The 18,953-nt window shown below is 42.0% G+C and overlaps 1 protein-coding gene across 3 annotated transcripts in view; it reads right to left on the bottom strand.

Moving 5' to 3' along the window:
* The window catches only part of LOC121444776 (CTP synthase 2), a 123,781-nt gene that overhangs the window by 12,636 nt on the left and 92,192 nt on the right, over positions 1-18,953 (bottom strand). For all 3 annotated transcript variants that reach the window (XM_041646694.1, XM_041646695.1, XM_041646692.1), the window contains exons 15-17: positions 18,362-18,417; positions 16,689-16,785; positions 7,335-7,479 (exon numbers count right to left, since the gene is read on the bottom strand). In XM_041646694.1, the coding sequence (XP_041502628.1) occupies positions 7,335-7,479; positions 16,689-16,785; positions 18,362-18,417 (298 nt within the window). The remainder of the gene's footprint in view (positions 1-7,334; positions 7,480-16,688; positions 16,786-18,361; positions 18,418-18,953) is intronic.

Genomic DNA, 18,953 nt, shown 5'->3' on the forward strand with positions numbered 1-18,953 from the left:
GGCAAGCAGGCATGGTACTGGAGCAATAGCTGAGAGCTCATATGTTGAGACGACAACCATGAGGCAGAGAGTTTTAACTGGGAATAGTGCAGGATTTTGAAACCTCAAAGCCCAAGCCCAGTGACACATCCCCTCCAACAAGGCCACACCCCTTACTTCTTCCTAAACAGTTCCACCAACTGTTGTAACTAGTAAGCATTCCAACATGAGTCTATGGGGGCCAGTCTCATTGAAACTACCACATAACTACAACCAAAAAGAATAGGTAGAAAGACTAGATGTAAATATTTAAAATTTAATACAGTGATTATCTTAGGTTGTTGAGCTTATGGGTGTTTTCCCCCAGATTTTCTGTAACATTGCATCTTGAAATCAACAGAGAAGTATCACATCTCAGGTTGGAAGTCAGTAAGTGATTTAGAAAGACAGACAGAGACAATGTGAATGAAATGTGTTCCTTCTCTGACTGCCTCCAGGATTCAAAGATGAAGGTGTCATAGTAGGCCAGGGATGGAGCCCAAGGCTGGAGCATGTGCAAAGCACTGGCTGGGTTTAATACTCAGCATCACTCAAAAAAAAAAATAAGTGGCAAGAACATATGGTGGTGTAGGAGGTTCTTCTGTCTATGTGTTGCTTTCATTGGTTGAATAAAGAAACTGCCTTGGCCTTTCGATAGGGCAGCACTTAGGTAAGTGGGGAGACAGAACTGAATTCTGGGAGGAAGGAAGCAGAGACAGAGAGAGCCGTCATGAAGCTGCCAGGTCAGACATGCTGAATCTTTCCCGGTAAGCCACAACCTCGTGGTGACATACAGATTATTAGAAATGGGTTGAATCAAGATGTGAGAGTTAGCCAAAAAGAGGCTAGAGCTTATGGGCCAAGCAGCAATTTAATTAATACAATTTCTGTGTGATTATTTTGGGTGTAAGCTAGCTGGGCGGGACAGAACAATCCCCCCACACACTCCTTACTACAATATGGGAAGAAAACAATGGACTTACACTAGAAGTTCAGTCTAGAAGGGGAGCAGGAAATGGAAGAATCAGACTCCAGAAACACACTTCCTTTAAGGACTCTTTTCATTATGAAGTAGTTCTGACTTTTGAGTTTGGTCTGCAATAGTCAGTCAAATACAATGCATCATCAAGTACCTTCTCTATTGTTTTTATACCACTATGCCTCTTGATTTTCCATGAAAAGATGATCTCTTTGTACAACAGACAGTAAATGTTCGTTGGAGTCATAATTCAAGGTCCAAAACCTATAATAAAATGTTACTCAATCGTCTTAAAAGCCCTGTTTTATCCTTTAAAGCCCTGCTTCCCCAAAGAGTTGTATTCCTGTGGACTGTGGACTGTCTGTACCTGAGTTCTTGTGCTCTGATACAAAATGAGCACTACCCAAGCAAGAGTTTTACTCCAACCTACAAATGGGCCTGACAGATGCCCGCATCATAAAACTAGAAGCCATTCTTAAACTTGTTGCATAGCAACTGGGCATAAGAGCTATGCAGGGCAGACAGAGAAACACATGTGCTGAAAACAGTAAACTGTATATCCTTCTGCTGCTTTAAAATGGAATTCCCAGGCTGGGGCTGAGGAGCGTGACTCAGTATAAGACTGCACACTTAACAAGAGCAAGGCCTGGAGTTCAATCACCAGCACCATCCCCAGAGGAATTCCTCACACAGGTTATATAGACTATTTGTTTCTACAGACTAAAGAATTCCCAATTATACGCACCTTAGCATATTCTACTTAGAAAACAATAAAGGTAGAAATGGAAGACCAGGAATGTTTTGGGAACATGGGAAGCAGAGAGGAGCTCCTCACCCTGGAAACCAATTAAAGCCTCTTGCCAATAGAGAATCGAGAATTCCAGCACAATTAGTTTCTGGCTGCTTAAGACCCGTTTCAGGGCTGGAGAGATAGCTCAGCAATTAAGAGAACTCACTGACTGCTCTTCCAGAAGATCCAGGTTTGGTTCCCAGCACCTATATGGTGACTTCCATGAGTCTGTAACTCCAGTTACAGAGGATCTGACAACTCTTCTATATGGTGACTTCCATCAGTCTGACAACTCTTCTGGTCCCAGTGGGTACTGCACATGGTGTGCAGATATACATGCAGGCAAAACACCCCACATACAGAAAGTAAAAATAATGAAAATCTCAAAAAAAAGTCTTTTCCCCTTTCTATCTATAAAACATTTTCTAAGAATTTTCATCAGAAACCCATTTATAGGGAAAAGACATATACTAAAGTCCTTAATGCAACCCTAATGGTTCCTGATTTCTCCTTACCAGACTATAACTCCATTCAAGGCATCTCCAGAGCCACCTCAGATATCTTTTATCAAATGAAAAAGAAAAAGGGGAAAAAGATTTCTAAGCAAGCTTTTTTGATGCAACTTGTATATGCGGCTACTGCTCAGACGAGTCACTGTGCGTGTCCCTTGCAGAGCCAGAACTCACCTCGGCTATGCCCTACTTTCTGTGAGTATCGGGAGAAGCCTACATTAAGCTCTCACTGTGTAGTACTTTCTTCTGAGCACCTCTCTTCCTCTTGACCCTCTATATTAAAATATCTTCAATAAAATCTCCAACTCTACTTCATTATACCAGCTAGTACTGAATTCTCTCCAGTGCCCAAGTCACAAACCCTAATTTGGCCTGAATCAAGGTTCCTGAAAGTCTTGGGAAATTCCTGTAACTGCTAAGACTAACATTGAGGAGCTGTGTTTCTGTCCCCTCACTCCTGACACAAGTGTCCAAGTTTTCTAAATTTTTCTTATAATTATATGAAGCAGTCTGATTCCACTCTAACCATGCTAGCAAGACCATTCAAACTTGTGGTTCCCTTTTAAAGACAGGCATATGTGCATGTCTTTGTGAGGGAATACCACTTGTGTGCAGGTAACCAAGGAGGCCAGAAGAAGGTGGTGGATCCCCTGAGCTGGACTCATAGGTGGTTTTAAGATGCCAGATGTAGGTGCTGGGAACCAAAGTCAGGTCCCCAGGAGGAACTGTAGGCATTTTCAAAGGGCTAAGCCATCTCTCCAACCCTTGTGTTTACCTCTTATAGACAGGACAGATAATATTCAGACACAGAAGGAGACATATTACCAAAGATTACAATTACTTATTGAATGGACCATAATTTCCCATTAGACTTATTTACTCTACAAATGGATTCATTGTACTTATCAAAAAAATTTAACCTGGCAGTTGCCATCTTTCAGAACGCATGTAGGGTCAGTCTATAGCTGAGGACTTTCAGAATGAATTTTCCACTACCAACTTGAATCAGGTCACTTCTCCCAGTTTACACTGTTCGCATATGTGATTTATGATGATCACTGCTTTCCTTCAGGAAGGCTGGAATTTTGATGGATGCTAGGCAGAGAACATCTGTATGATGAAGCCCTTAGTAAAAATCCCTCAATTCCAAGTCTCAAATAAAATTCTATGGGCAGAAACACCCGCATACACACACCACACACACACACACACACACACACACACACACACACACACACACACACACACCTGTGTGCCAGTGCTGGAATGAGGGTGCACTTGATATCAGAGAGGGAGTAAGGGAGTACAGAAAACCTGAAACTCTTCCTTCTTCAGACTCTCCTTACATCTCGTCCCTGACTGACCCCTGTATGCAATGCACCCTGCGTCACTGTCATGAATATGAGCTGTGAGCACAACTATATTCTGATTTTGACTCAACAATTACTGAATACGCATGTATTCTTAGGTGGAACCAAACCAAGGCTCTTAGTTTAATTTTTTGTTTTATATTTTGAAACAAGGCTTCAATCTGTAGTCCAGGTTGCCATCAAACCCATGGTGACTCACCTACCTGCACCTCCCAAGTGCTAGAATTATAGGTGTGAACCACCACACCTGGCTGTGATAGCAACTGCTGCTACTTCTCCTCCTCTTCTTCCTTCCTTCTTCCTCCTCCTTCCCTTATTCTTTTTTTTGGGGGGGTTGTCTCACTGTGTAGTCCTGGTTGGCCTGAACTTAGTAGTAGACAAGGCTAAGCGTCAAACTCAAGAGTTGTGCCTTCCTCTGCCTCCTGAACACTTGGACTAAAAACACGTACTAGCGTGCCCGGCTGCATGTACTTTTAAATTACACTTTAGTGGGGGGAGGGGAGGCGCATGTGTGGAGTTGGTGGGGGTGTGTGTGTGTGGAGGTCAGAGGACAACTCGTGGGAGTCAGTTCTCTCCTTCCACCAAGTGGATCCTGGGGACCAAACTCAGACTGTCATGCTAGGCAGCAAGTGCCTCTACTCATTAAGCCATCTTACTACCTTAATGATTTTACATGTACTTTTCAGTAATTAATAAAAAAACTAAAAACACTACCCTAGAATGATTATGCCATTGAACCGACTACTGTAAGCCTAAAACTGGGGGGAATTAGCTGTTAGAACTGCTGCCATTCTGTAGACAACAGAGTGGCTGAAGATTTGGTTCACCAGCTCTAAATCCCTAAATAATATTCTTACATCTCCCAAGTGCTCAGTGATAAATATTCTCGGCTGGGAAGAATGCAGAGGTTACAGCTCAGGTGTTCTTACTAAAGGTACGACCTTTACACTCTGCCCCGTGAAGACAAGGCTGCCCGTACATGCATCAGAGAGAATTTCAGGGCAAGGAGACATCCTTGCAGTGCCCATGCTCGAGCTGTTTACAAGCAGTAGTCTTCTCTGAAAGAAACACAGCTCGAAATAAATCACCTCATAGCAGTGTGTGGCCAGCAAGGCAGTCACCTGCCTTTCAAAATTCAGCAGTCCCATGGAGGTGCAAGAAAGAATCTGAGGGAAGAAGTCCTTAGTAATTCTAGTGTCTGTCACTGGATTATTGGTCACCATTCTTGGGGGTTGGGGGATTTGTTTATTGGTTTTTTGTTTGTTTGTGCAAGGTTTCACGTAGCCCAGGCTAGCTTTGATGACCTTGAACTTCTGATCTTCTTGGTTCCACCTCCAAAGTGCTGGATTACAGGCCTGCATCACCATGCGGTGCTATGCGGTGCTATGCCGTGCTGTGCGGTGCTGTGCAGTGCTATGCGGTACTATGTGGTGCTATGTGGTGCTAGGGATCAAACCTCAGGGTTCATACATGCTAAGCAAACATTCTACAACTGAGCTGTATTTTCTATGCTGTTTTTTTTTTGGAGGGGGGGTATTTTGTTTTATTGAAGCAGGGTCTTGATATGTAACCCTGGTTAGCCTGGAACCAACAGTGTAGACAGAACCAGCACTGACTTTGCAGTAATCCTCTAGTCTCTGGAGTGCTTGGATTACAGGTATGCACAACCATATCTGCCAACAATCACCATTCTTTATTGAGATCCCTGTAGTATATCAGGTTTAGACCACCTTCTGCTGCTGCCTGCACTTACCACTTCAGTGGAGAGCCACCTGTATGCTAGGTAGCTAGACAGACATAGGGAAGGTGCCAACTTGTGATTGGTGTACAACCATGGAGGCCTACATACAGGTCGGCTGAAATTGGGATGAGCTCCATTAAAGGGGCTTTTCTTCTAAGGCTGTATCTGTTTCAGGCCAGTGCTCAGCTACGGAGGAGCTTCACTCAGTAGTGCCAGCCTCCACGCAGGAATCAAAAGGTCGCACTCAGCAGGCGGGTACAAGGACAGCCAGACTACACGAACCACACACATTCACTTGTTAGCTTGTTCTTGCAAACAGCCAGATACTTAACAGTGAATAATTTCTCTCAGCCAACTAACTTGCTTCATTGTCACCTCCTTTTCTACATGAGAATCTAATAAAAGAGAACGTAAGGCAGCCATGGCATTTCACGGCACACATGTGATTTGGAATTCCACATTGGAATTTTCAATCTGTAACATAAACTATGCCGCCTGAGAACCCGGGAATGTTTTCCTCGCATGAAATCTCTTGTGTAGAACCATAGCATACAAGCAGGCAATCTGGGGACCACATCTGAAACAGAGAAGAATCTGGAGACCCCTTAGCCTGCTCCCTATGGTAGCCCTCAGACACAGTAGGAAGGCCACTGCTCTGATTAAAGACAGCAAAGAGTGATTAATAATTTGATAAGGCAGCAGGCATGTAAGCCATGTAAGGCTGTTCCCGTATGAACCCACGGAAATGGGAAGCACTAGAGCCGTGAGCGTCTCTGAATAATAATGCCATTATAAGAAGGCTTGTGTAACACAAGCTCACAAACATCCCTGGTACCGATGCTCCATGATCTCAAGTGCAGCCTGCAATGGTTGTTTACAAGGGTAAGAGTCTATGCAACACACAGTATTACTGTGATAGTCAATCACCCTTCCTAAGGCTGGAATAGTCTAGGTAATTCCTTCCACATCTAAACTTTCTCCATATAATGCATACAACATTCTCGAAGGAGAATAAGTACAGATATAAATTCTATCCAAACTATTATTTAAATGTAATGAAATCTTGGTCACTACCTTGATCTTAACAATTACTGTGCTGTTCATCTGGGAAATTAGAACAGAGCACTACCTTCTCTCCGCTCCTGTTTTTTGCTTTTATGGTTGGTTATCTGGGTTTTGTTCAGTAGGTAAGAGTACTTGCCTAGCATGCATGAATCCCTGGGTTCCATCCTCAGGACAGCTAAATGCGGTGACAGATATCTGTAATCTCAGTATTTAGAAGTTAGAGGCAGGAGGATCCAGAGTTCAAGGTCATCCTTGGCTACATAGCAATTTCAAGAACAGCCTGGGGTATGAGAGACCCTGTCTCCAAAAACAAATACTAAAGACATGTTGTCTCACTATGCCTACCAGGTTTTCCTAGAATCCATGATCCTCTTGCTTCAGCTCTCAAATACTGGGAATTCAGGTATATATCACTATAGCAAAATATATCTTTGAAATTTAAATGATAATATTCCTAAAGTAGACACAGTCTTGATAATGAAAAGAATAGCAAAAGTTCAGGTATAAGGGATCATCAGTTAAACAGAAATTAAATAAAAACCAATTTACTTAACAACTTTCAGGGAAGACAAGGAAAATCAGATCCCTTACCTTATACTATTAACTCACAATAAAGTCCAGATACGCTGTTGGATATTAGACTATGAAAGTGTTAGAAAAAAACATCGGGGTTATAATTTATAAGATGTTTCCTCAGGAAAGATTTTAGGCATGATACTAAAGATAGAATGCAGAAAAAAATTAAATACATACTTTTCTTCAAAACTTAAATTCCACAATGATTCTAAATTTTGTGGAAAAGTTAATATGCTAGTAACCATGCATCTGGACCCATCGCTAGGAGCACTAAACTGGTTACCTGTACGACAGTCTGCTCATCTGTTGGAGGTGGGTATTCAGATTGCCGGTTGCTGCAAGTAAGAACCCCAGGTATGGAGGGGAAGGCTTCATCGGCCTAGAAGTAAACTCCGGATGGAACTGGACACCAACGAAATACGGATGATCTGGAATGTAAACAAGTATGATGTGCTTGAATCAAACAGGCATGACAACCGCTAGAAAGGTTGCCATATAGTTGAATACCCACACTAAGCACCTCATGCATTCTAGGCAAGCATTTTACCAACTTAGCTATATCCCCCAGCCCTAGCCTGCTTCTGGAAGGCCTTTCATTGGCTCAATTTCCATAGTATCCCTAAACTTCAAGATAACCACCACCTGAGGTTGGGAAAGTGGCTTAGTGGATAAAACATTTTTCTAAGCAAGCATGAGAACCTGAGTTCAAATCCCCAGCATCCATGTAAAAGAGTTTGGTGCCATTGCCCCATGCCTGGAATCCCAGCATAGGAGGGTGAAGACAGAAGGGGTAGGGGAGCTTCCTGGTCAGCCAGCCTAGCAGCAAATGGGGAGTTTCCAGATTGTTGAGAAACCTCCATCTCATGGCAATAAAAGACACTTTTATCAGTGATAAAAGACACTGATATCTTCTTCTGGCCTTTGCATAGACACACACACACACATGCACACATACACAGAAATTAATTGAACATTCAATAGCTGGTAGCCACTAGACTGAGCAGGCAGATTAGTTTCTGCTTTGGAACAAATTCTCCTGAACAGGTCTGACCTGTTCCAGAGGAGGAATATGTAAGCAGAAGCCTCTTTGAATTGCAGGGCTTCTCAGCTATGAAAGTTTGGCACAGGGAATGATACCTTCTCCCTCAACAAAAGAAAAAAAAAAGAACAGAGTATGTTGGTGCAAGTATAATCCCAGCACCCCAGAGGTGGAGGCAGGAAGATCAGGAGTTCAAGGTCATCTTCAGCTACACTTCAAAGTCATCCTGGGCTATAGGAGACCCACTCTCAAAGAAAAGCAAAACAAAACAAAAGTCAGTGTCCTCATTAGTTTTTATTGTCAATGTGAAGAACTTAGAGTCACCTGGGAAAGGGGGACCTCAAGTGAAGAACTGCATTAATCATGCTGGCCTATCCATGTCTGTAAGAGATTGGCTTAATTGATGAGGGAGGGCCAGCCCACTGTGATTAGCACCATCCGCATGTAAATGGGTCTGGCATATATATATCTCAGCATGATCTAGAACGTAAGTCAGCAAGCAGTGTTCCTCCATGGTTTCTGCTTCACTTCCTGCCTTGATTTCCCTCAGTGATGAACTGTGACCTGGAAGTATAAGCCAAAATAAACTCTTTCTTCACCAAGTTGCTTTTGGTCATACTATTTATAACAACAGAAAGCAAACTAGAACAGTCCAAACATAGTGGTAAAAGCCTGTAATCCCAGCATTCAGGAGGCAGAGACAGGAGGATCACCACAACTTTGAAAGTTGTGGTCTACACTGTAAGCCTCAGATACATAGTGCGATCCTGTCTCAGAAAAACAAAAACAAACAAAAAACCAAGGGCCTTAGGAAATGGCTCTGCAGGTAAAATGTTTGCCTCCAGCAAACCTGATTACCTGAATTCCATCCCTGGAACCCATGTGGTGGAAGGAAAGCATCAAAACCGTCTTCTAACCTCCATACACAAGCTATGGCATGAGACCCCCCTTCAATCCCACCCCCCACAAATAAATAAATGTACTAAAGTAAAAAAACCACAAAAACATAATAAATAAAAATTTATTTTAAAAACAAAAAGTCATCTATGCTTAGAGAAGAAATTGAGCAATATAACGTTAAAGTAAAACACATTAAACATTATAGCATAATATCTAGGGATGTCTTAGAAAGAAAAAGACAGTACTTCTATTTCTGCAGAGCTATGGAGAGATGCTGTGACACACATCATGTCATAGCCAGGGACAGACTATTTCAATGAATGGATCATTGCTCGGAATCGCTTTATTCAAGCAAATTCTCTGTGTGGATATGAAGAATGATGAAAGAGTTTTTATTTTGATGATGTTCTATCAGTCAAACAAAGTACCTTTAAAAGTAATGCTCTTAATGGCTTCTAAGCAGATTCTGACATTCTACAAATCTCAAGTCTTGTTCCTCTCAGAACCCTTGAGGGACAGTAGAGACTTGTGGTTATGCTTCTAAAGGGTACTTAAGATCAAATCTTCTGGGGAATTTTCCTTCATAAAATGAATTCCCTTGCAGTCGGCTTTTAAAACCTGCAAGGTTGTACAGCAGCTCTCATTTCTTTCCCAGCCTTCATTAAATCTGAAGGCGTCGATGGGAATCTAAATCTTTGTGAAGAAAATGGCCTCTCGGTATTTGCTGATAATAAGAGAAGCAAGAGAATGAAAAGAGAATAAGCACTTGAACCAAGTAAACAAACAGCTATTTGCTTAAGAAATTCTCTGCCCCTTCTCACAAGTCACGAAAGGCTGGTAGCCTTCAACAGCCATCAGTGATCACACTTGAATTCAACATCAAAATGACTCCTGAAACACACCATCACTATTCTCATTCAAAACTCTACACAGCAACCAGACACGGTGGCTTACACTCTAATGCCAGCACTTGAGAAGCTGAAGCAGGAGGACTGTCTCAAGTTTACTCCCCACCTCCTAATGCCTGCTCAATGGTCCTGGACATGTTATTTAACGAACTCCAGCCTCTGCCATAAAGGGAGGAATTAACATCCATCGACCACTTTGTGAGGACACCACAGGTACATATGGACTCCCTAGCAGGGGCTTTTAGATCAAGCATCTAATAAACACACTAAATATCCATTATTTTCTTTCAGGGTCTAGGTAAGAGGCTACTATGTTCAAGGAAGCTATCTCCAACATCAAGTCTCCTCCCGGATTGGGATTCACCCCCACTCTCTTTCTATTTGGGATTCTTAAAGCACTCAAATAGATTATGGAACACTGAAATGGTAAAAGACAGAAAAAAGCATTTAAATCGGAGAATTATGACCTGAGCTGAGATGGAGAAACAGATGCCAAGTTGTAAAGAGAGTCTGGAAGCCTAAAGCACATAGGTTGAAAAAGCAGGTTTTCCCATAGAAGAGAAGGAGGGGAAGAACACTTGAATTCACTGGCACAGAAGACCATTTCCTAAATATAACTCCAATAGCACAGACACTGAGAAAAACAATTAATAAATGGGACCTCCTGAAACTGTGAAGCTTCCGTAAAGCAAAGGAGATGATCAACAAGGCAAACAGCAGCCTGTAGGGAAAAGATCATCACCAACCCCACATCAGATCTCCAAAATATACAAAGAACTCAAGAAATTGGTCATCAAAAGAACAAATAATCCAATAAAAAAAATGAAGTACAGACCTAAACAGAGAACTCTCAACAGAGGAATCTAAAATGGCTGAAAGACACTTAAGGAAATGCTCGACATCTTTAGTCATCAGAGAAATGCAAATCAAAACAACTCTGAGATTCCATCTTACACCTGTAAGAATGGCCAAGATCAAAAACATCGATGACAGCTTATGCTGGAGAGGATGTGGGGTAAAGGGAACACTCCTCTGTTACTGCTGGGAGTGCAAGCTGGTACAGCCACTTTGGAAGTCAGTATGGTGATTTCTCAGAAAATTAGGAAACAACCTTCCTCAAGACCCAGCAATCCTACTGTTGGGTATATACCCAAAGGATGCTCAATCATACCACAAAAAACATGTGCTCAACTATGTTCACAGCAGCTTTGTTTGTCATAGCCAGAACCTGGAAACAACATAAATGCCCCTCAACTGAAGAATGGATAAGGAAAATGTGGTACATTTACACACTGGAGTACTACAGAGCAGAAAAAAAAATGACATCTTGAAATTTGCAGGCAAATGGATGAATCCAGAAAACATCATGTTGAGTGAGGTAACCCAGACCCAGAAAGACAAATATAATATGCACTCACTCATAAGTGGCTTTTAGACATAAAGCAAAGAAAAACCAGCCTACAATTCACAATCCCAGAGAACCTAGACAACAATGAGGACCCTAAGAGAGACATACATGAATTTAATCTACATGGGAAGTAGAAAAAGACATGAGTAAATTGGGAGCATGGAGAGCATGAGAGAAGGTAGAAGGGGAGGGGAGAAGAAGGGAGGGAAATGGAGGAAAATATATAAATCAATAAAAACAATTTTTTAAAAGTAAAAATAAAATAAAGCATAATAATGAAAAACTTCAATTTTATATATTTTGGTTGTTTATGATCAATAATATTTTAGCAAGCTAAATTTGTTCTTTGACAATTTCACATACATGTATTACATATATATTAATATATGGTTTTTTTCGAGACAGGGTTTCTCTGTATAGCTTTGGAGCCTGTCCTGGAGCTCACTCTGTAGACCAGGCTGGCCTCAAACTCACAGAAATCCACCCGCCTCTGCTTCCTGAATACTGGCATTAAATGTGTGCACCACCATCAAAAAAAGAAAGAAAGAAAAAGCAGGTTTTCTAACATCATTCTAACACTTTATTTTATGGATTTGTTTGAGACAGGGTCTCTCTGTAGACCTTGGCTGTCCAGGAACTCTGGGATCCAGCAGCCTCTGCTTCCCGAGTGCTGGGATTAAAGACATGAGCCACCATGCCTGGCTATTAATTGATTTGTCAACAAGGTCTCCTTATGTCACCCTGGCTGGCGTAGAGCCCACTATGTAAACCAGATAGTCTTCAAACTCACAGTGATCCTCCTGCTTGGCCACCTAAATCCTGGAATTACAGGCATGCACCTCCATACCCAGTTTGGGCTTCCATTTTGGAGTATCCAACATGTACTTCACACTCAACCAATCAGAGAGGTTTCTCCAACAATTTCACATGATTAGACTGCAAAGCCAGAGCCCTGTCCTGCTTAGAAAGTACTAGAGATGGGAGAACCTAGAGGCAGGGAGGAACTTGAGGACAAGTTAGACTTGAAGCCATCATGCAGTGAGGCTAAGGTGACAGGAACTGGAAGGGCAATCTCAAACACCTCTCTGCATTAACAGACTCTGTGGCACATGACAAGTGATTACAAGTTGCGGTGTGAAGGGGAGGAAGAGCTTACAGTCCAATAGCAAGTTGATGACCTAGGAGAATGGTCATTAATCAGGAAGGAGGCGGTTCCTGATTTGCTAGTGTCTACAGATGGTTTTTTATTTGACTGGTTGGTTGGTTGGTTGGTTGGTTGGGTTGGGTTTGGTTTGGTTTTTGAGACAAGGTTTCTTGTAGCCCAAGTAGACTTCAATGAACCTAAGGATGACCTTGAACTCCTGATCTTCTTGCTTCTACCTTCCAAGTGCCATGATTACAAGCATGCACAACCACACCTGGCATTGAGATACTGTTGATTGATCCTAGGACCTTGTGCATCCTGGACAAATACTCTGCCAAGAAGATAGACATTTCCCCCAACTCTGTAAAGATTATTTTGGAACACTACAACTAAGGGGTAGGAGGAAGTAGGTCTGCTACTAGTATCCACTGACCAAAGGCCAGGGATGCTGACCAATAACCACACAGCCCAACAACAAAGAATAATCTTGCTCCAAATGTCAATGGCAGAGAGGGTAAGAAACTCCCAGGAGAGGAGACTGATGGTACATTAATGTAAAATGTCTTGAGGAAGAGTTTGTAGAGCTTTTAAATTGTTTGACATAAAATTAACATGCCAAGAGAACATCCATTCAAACAAACAGATCAAGAAGAAATTCCCTAAGTCTTCAAGTTTGTCAAATAAAATGTATAGTCATATGTCTAGACTGGGGGTGGCAAATATTTCTGCAAAGGGCTGAATAATAAATATTTTAAGCATTGCAAGTCATGAAGCGTCTTTCCTAACTACGCATCTCACTTACTGCAATATTAAAAGCAAAGTCACTCTGATAATTCCTGCCTTTGTATGTGAGAGCCAGCATAAACTCTTGGAATCACCATTCATGAAAGTAGGTCATAAGACCCTCATTCTTGCCAGGCATGGTAGCCTACACCTGTGATTCCAGCATCTGGAAGGTAGAGCCAAGGAAATCAAAAGTTCAAGGCAAGCCTCAGCTAGGTACTGAGTTGAAGAAGACAAGCCTGGAATATATGAGACTGTATCAGAAAAATAAAAACAAAACCAGCAGGGTAGAGGGGAAGACCCTCATTCCCAGGGGATTCTGCCCCGCATCTGTGAGGGAAGATTGCTGCAGAGAGAGGCCAAGAAGAATCTGGACAGTCTTGCTGGCCCTCAGTCTATTACACCTGATCACATTTACCATAATACCTTATCACATTTCCACAAGACTGTCTATTCCTCTTCAAAGCTAAGAATAAAAAGAGTTTCCTCTGAATCTTTGGGTCTTCATTTCTGAAGGCCCCTGTGTCACATGAAACTAACTAGACTTGTTAGGCTTTGTGATAGCTAATCTTGTCAACCTGACACACCTGGGAAGAGGAAGCCTCTCCAAAAGAATTGCCTCCACCAGAGAGATCTGTGGTCATGGCTGTGGGCCACCATGTTCTTGATTGCTAATTGACACAAAAGGGTCCAGTTCACTGAGGGCAGCACCAGGCCTGGGCTATATTAAGAAAGGTAGCTGAATGTGAGCTTGGTAGCAAGCCAGCAAGCAGCATTTCTCCACGGATTTTGCTTCAAGCTCCTGCCTTGCATTCTTGATGATGGACTGTAACTTGTAAGATAAAATAAGCCCTTTCCTCCCTAATTTTGGTCAGTGTCTACCTTATTAATGTGTAAGACTGGCCTACATGGTACTTTTTTTGGTGGGTTGTTTTGTTTTTTCAAGATAGGATTTCTCTGTGTAAGCCTGGACGTCCTAGAACTCAATCTGACCTTGAACTCACAGAGATCTCACCCCGCCCCGCCCCTGTATCTGCCTCCCAAGCACTGGGGTTAAAAGTGTGCACCACCACCACCTGGCAGTGTTAGTGATTTTTTGGTGGCATGAAAGCTGAAGAACTAAAGAGTCATGGAGAGAAGATGATCGGTGCCATGTGGCAGAGTTCGAATCCCAGAAGGGAAGCTAGGGAAGGCCACTGATGAAGGTGCAACCCCAGCTAGAGTGGAGACCCCAGATTATTGGAGACTCCAGGACTCTGGAACAACAAACAGCCAAGGACAGTAGCAGGTGTGGAAGGAAGCCAGCCTGGACCTATAACACAAGCTGAGTGCTGTAGATGGCAGAGCCAGAGAAGTGGGACTGCCCAAACTTTTTGGAGCTCAGAAGATTATGAATGAGTCCCAGACTACGGACATGGAGTTTTTTACACTGTTAAGATTTTGGTTTTGCTTTGATCTGGTTGTACCTGTACCCTGGTTCTATTCTCTTCAAATAAAAAAGTATATAATTATTTTGTTTGCTTGCTTTTTTGTTTGTTTTTAATTTTACCACAGCCTATAGTTAAACAGTCTTGGACTTTTAAAGAGATACTGAACTTTTAAAGCATTAAAATTTTTAAAGATTTTGAGACTTTAGAAATTGGACCATTATATACTACAATACCAACATGAGATCTTGGGAATAAAAAAAAAAGTTATGGTTTAAAGGTGATTTGTTTGATTGTCACATTAACAAGGAGTAGATTTGTGATCACTAATCTTAGTTGTCAACTTAACACATCTAGGAAGAGGAATCTCATTTGAAGCACTGCCTCTATCAGATTAGCCCATGGTCATGTCTTTGGAATATTTTTCTTGACTACTAATTGATGTGGGGTGGCCAGACTATTGTGGACCATACCATCTCCAGGCAGTATAAGAAAGCTACCTGGGAGCAAGTCAATTAGCAGCATTCCTCTGTGGTTTTACTTCAAGCTTGTGCCTTGGCTTACCTTGATGATGGACTATACATATCCTGTAAGATGATTTAAACACTTTCTTCCCTAAGTTGCTTTTGGTCATAGTGGTATATAACAATAATAGAAAAGCTAAATGGAATATGCTTTGCTCTTCTATTTATTTGTTTGTTTGTTTGTTTTCTTCCAGAGCTGAGGATTGAACCCAGGGCCTCTTACCACTGAGCTAAATCCCCATCCATTTCTTTTCTTTTATTAATCTTTTGTCACAGGAATGTCAGCTGTGACCTTGGTGAGAAAAAAGGTTACACCTTCCTACCCCTATACCAATCTCCAAAAAAACTATTTATGAAGACAGAAACTCAAATGTAACATAATTACATAATTATTTTCTCATGTCACAAATGTGCTTTTGAAGTTTTTTAATCACTTAAAAATGTGGAAAAGGTATTAGCTACAGAGAGAAAGAGTGTTCGCACTGACCCCTGGGCAAGCTAAGGAGCTGAGAGAAGCTAGGACCTCAGGCATACTATGTCTGGGTAGGGCTGAATGAGAAGAATGCTGCCTTCTGTCTTGTCAGTAACAAATGTGTGCTTTTGGATCTATGCTTTCAGGGTCTCCTAGCCTAGTCATATATAATTTCTGTGCTACTTATTTATTTTATATAACCCAAAGCTGCCTCAAACTCACTACAAGCCCAGGCTGGTCTTTAAATCAAAGCAATCTCCCTGAATCAAAACTTTCTAGGTACTTTAATTACAGACTCTCTTCTGAGCTTTTCCTCAACAGAAGTCTAGTCCTTTGTGTTTTGTTTGCTTTAAGACAGGGTTTTATGTAGTTTAGGCTGTTCACAACACGTACCCAAGAATAACCTTGAACAACTCCTGCTCCTCCTGCCAGGATTACTTTACAAGAATGTGCCACCATGCCTAGGTAATACTGTGCTGGGGACAAAACCTAGGACTTTGCACGTGCCAGGCAAGCATTCTACCAACTAAGCTACATCTCCAGCCCCTTGTTTGGTCTTATGAAAAACTCTAAGTGGAATGATTAGTGTCTAGAAATTCAATGACTGGCCAAGGTTGCCCTTCAAGCACAAGCAGTAGAGAGAATTAGTAGATGATCTGGGATAGGCATGCAGTAGACATCCATAGTTACCAACAAGAGCAAGGAGAAGAGCAAGAACACCAGTAGAAGAGCTGTCTGCTTTCTGCAGAGCATTTAGAGCTGCCACGGGATTGAGAAGGGGAAATGGCAAAGCTGTCTGCTACTTGTACAGCTGGTAGATGGGAAAATACAGCTACTGATGCTAAGTTCAGACTAGCAGGTCCCAAAATGACAAGGATTATACGCAATGTGTTTCCACACAAGTTCTGTATGTATTTCAAGGGATTGAGGAATTGGAGGAGGGGACAATGAACTAGATCCCAAATTAGTCTGTGTATGACAAAATGGTGTTAGGTCATTATGAAGCTTTCTAGAAACAAAGAACCCACTTACTTGTCAATTCAATAATTTCCATCCTCTTCCCATCTACATCCTGACCAACAAAGCGAAGGTCTTTCTTCTCAAATCGGTTGATCATGTTAGGGTTTACCTGGAAATGCAAGCAAGAAAGTCAAGCTTTGAACTACAGAGAAATTCAAACAGCTTATAAAGAGGTCCTGCATCCATTGGAAGGTTTTTCCATTGCATTGACCCTCTACTTAATTCCTATATTCAACACCCCAAATCTCATTTTAAATTCCTGATGAATTTGAGAAATGAAGTCTAATTCAAGTCACATGAACCTGGGAGGTTCATGCTGTATCACTCAGAGATAGGATAGGGAAAAGGACCTTGATACCAACCACTTATAGACATCCTTGTATCTGCTGCTTCCCTGAGTTAGGTGTACTTAACAATCTGTGATGGCCAATCTTCATTGTCAGTTTAACTAGATTTACAATTATTGGGGAGACACACTGGCATGTGTATAGAACATTTCCAAAGAGTTACTGGCTAAGAAGGGAATATCCATCCTGATAGAGGCAGCACTACCCCATGGTTAGGGGCGCTGAACTAAATAAAAAGGAAATAAGGAAAAAATAAGCTGAATATCAGCATTCCTCCCTTCTTCCCTCCCCTTTACTTTCCCTTCTCCCTCCCTTCTTCCTAACTGCTGTCAGAATGGTATCAGATACCTCATATCTGATTTCCTTATAATGATGGCCTATTTCTCCTTAAACTGTGAACCAAAATAAATCCTTCCTTAAGTTTGTCTTGTGTGTATTTTACAAAGCAACAAGAAAGTAACATACACTATCTATCCCCAAATTCTAATTTTTAAAATATATATGTGTATAGTGTGCATGTGTATAAGCGTATTTGCATGTTATGGATACACATGGGTATGGGTGCATGTGCTCGAGTGTGCATGCACATGGAAGCCAGAGGTTGATGTTGGGTATCTTCTTTCATAGTCTACTAAGGTTGGGCCCCCTATTGAACCTGGAGCTTGCCCAGCTTGCCCCGAGAATCCTGCTTTAGCCTGCTGTGTGCTGAGATGATAGACAGGCCATCACACTTCCCAGCACTTATGTGGGTGCTAGGAATCTAAATTCTAGTTCTCACACTTATGAGGCAAGCACTTTACCCAGAGCCATCTCCCCAGGACCCCAAATCACAAGTTTGAGTGAGGATTGAAATTCCTCTTTCCCTTGATCTCGGGACTCTTTTCTGTCCCTTTCTAGAAGCTGACACCAATTGACAAAGACAAATACAATTAACCCATTGTGGTGGTTTGAATAAGAATGCCCCCCATAGGCTCATATTTTTGAATGCTTAGTCATTATCACTATTTGAGAAAGTTTAGAACGATTGGGAGGTGTGGCCTTGTTGGAGGAAGTGTGTCACTGGAGGTGGTCTTGAGGTTTCAAATGCTCACACCAGGCCCAGTATCTCTCCTTCCCCCACTCAGTCTATGAACCAGGATGTAGCATTCAGCTACTGCTCCAGCTTTTTATGCGCAGCTGTGCTCTCCACCATGATGATGAGAGATGCTACGGAAATATAGCAGCCTCACCTACAGATATTATGAAGCTGGACACAGTTCTCAAAGGGCCTACTTAGAATTGCTGGGATTCTCTGCACCAATCATTCACATCCCTCAGTAACTCAGATGAAAGGCATACCTCATAGCGATGTCTGTGTCTTTCTTCTATATAAGGAACGTCACCATAAAGCTTCTCTGTGAAGACATAAGAATGGAATTAACACTGAGTGATGAACTTCAGAAGCAAATCAGGGCAAGAATGTAGATCTCTGTGATCTCCAACAGAGTCAGAGAAAGGACCAGACTCCAAGGAACAATGTAGATTCTCTTGTCTTCCGGTAGGAAATCATGCAGCAATTCTCTTGTCCCTGCTTACCAAGTGCTAAGGTTACAAGAGCACACCACCAGGCTCATCACATGCTGCTGAGGATCAGAGCTCAGGTTCTCATGTTTACAAGGCAAGCACTGTATACACTGAGCCATCTCCCCAGCCCCTATGTCCAATTTTTATGAGGTACTGGTGATCAAACTCATGGCTTTGTGCATGCAAAGGAAGCACTCTACCAACTGAGTCACGTCTCCAGAGCCACCTGCATATTCTCTCACCTTATGTACTGGGTGCTTTTGTGTGTCAACCTAACACAAGCCAGAGTCAGAGAGGAAGGAGCCTCAGCTGAGGAAATGCCTCCTTGAGATGCAGCTGTAAGGAATTTTCTCATTTAGTGATCAAC

The sequence above is a fragment of the Microtus oregoni genome, unplaced genomic scaffold, assembly GCF_018167655.1.
Source record: "Microtus oregoni isolate MIOR12 unplaced genomic scaffold, Mior012 000140F_ref0000409, whole genome shotgun sequence".
NCBI classification, from domain to species: domain Eukaryota; kingdom Metazoa; phylum Chordata; class Mammalia; order Rodentia; family Cricetidae; genus Microtus; species Microtus oregoni.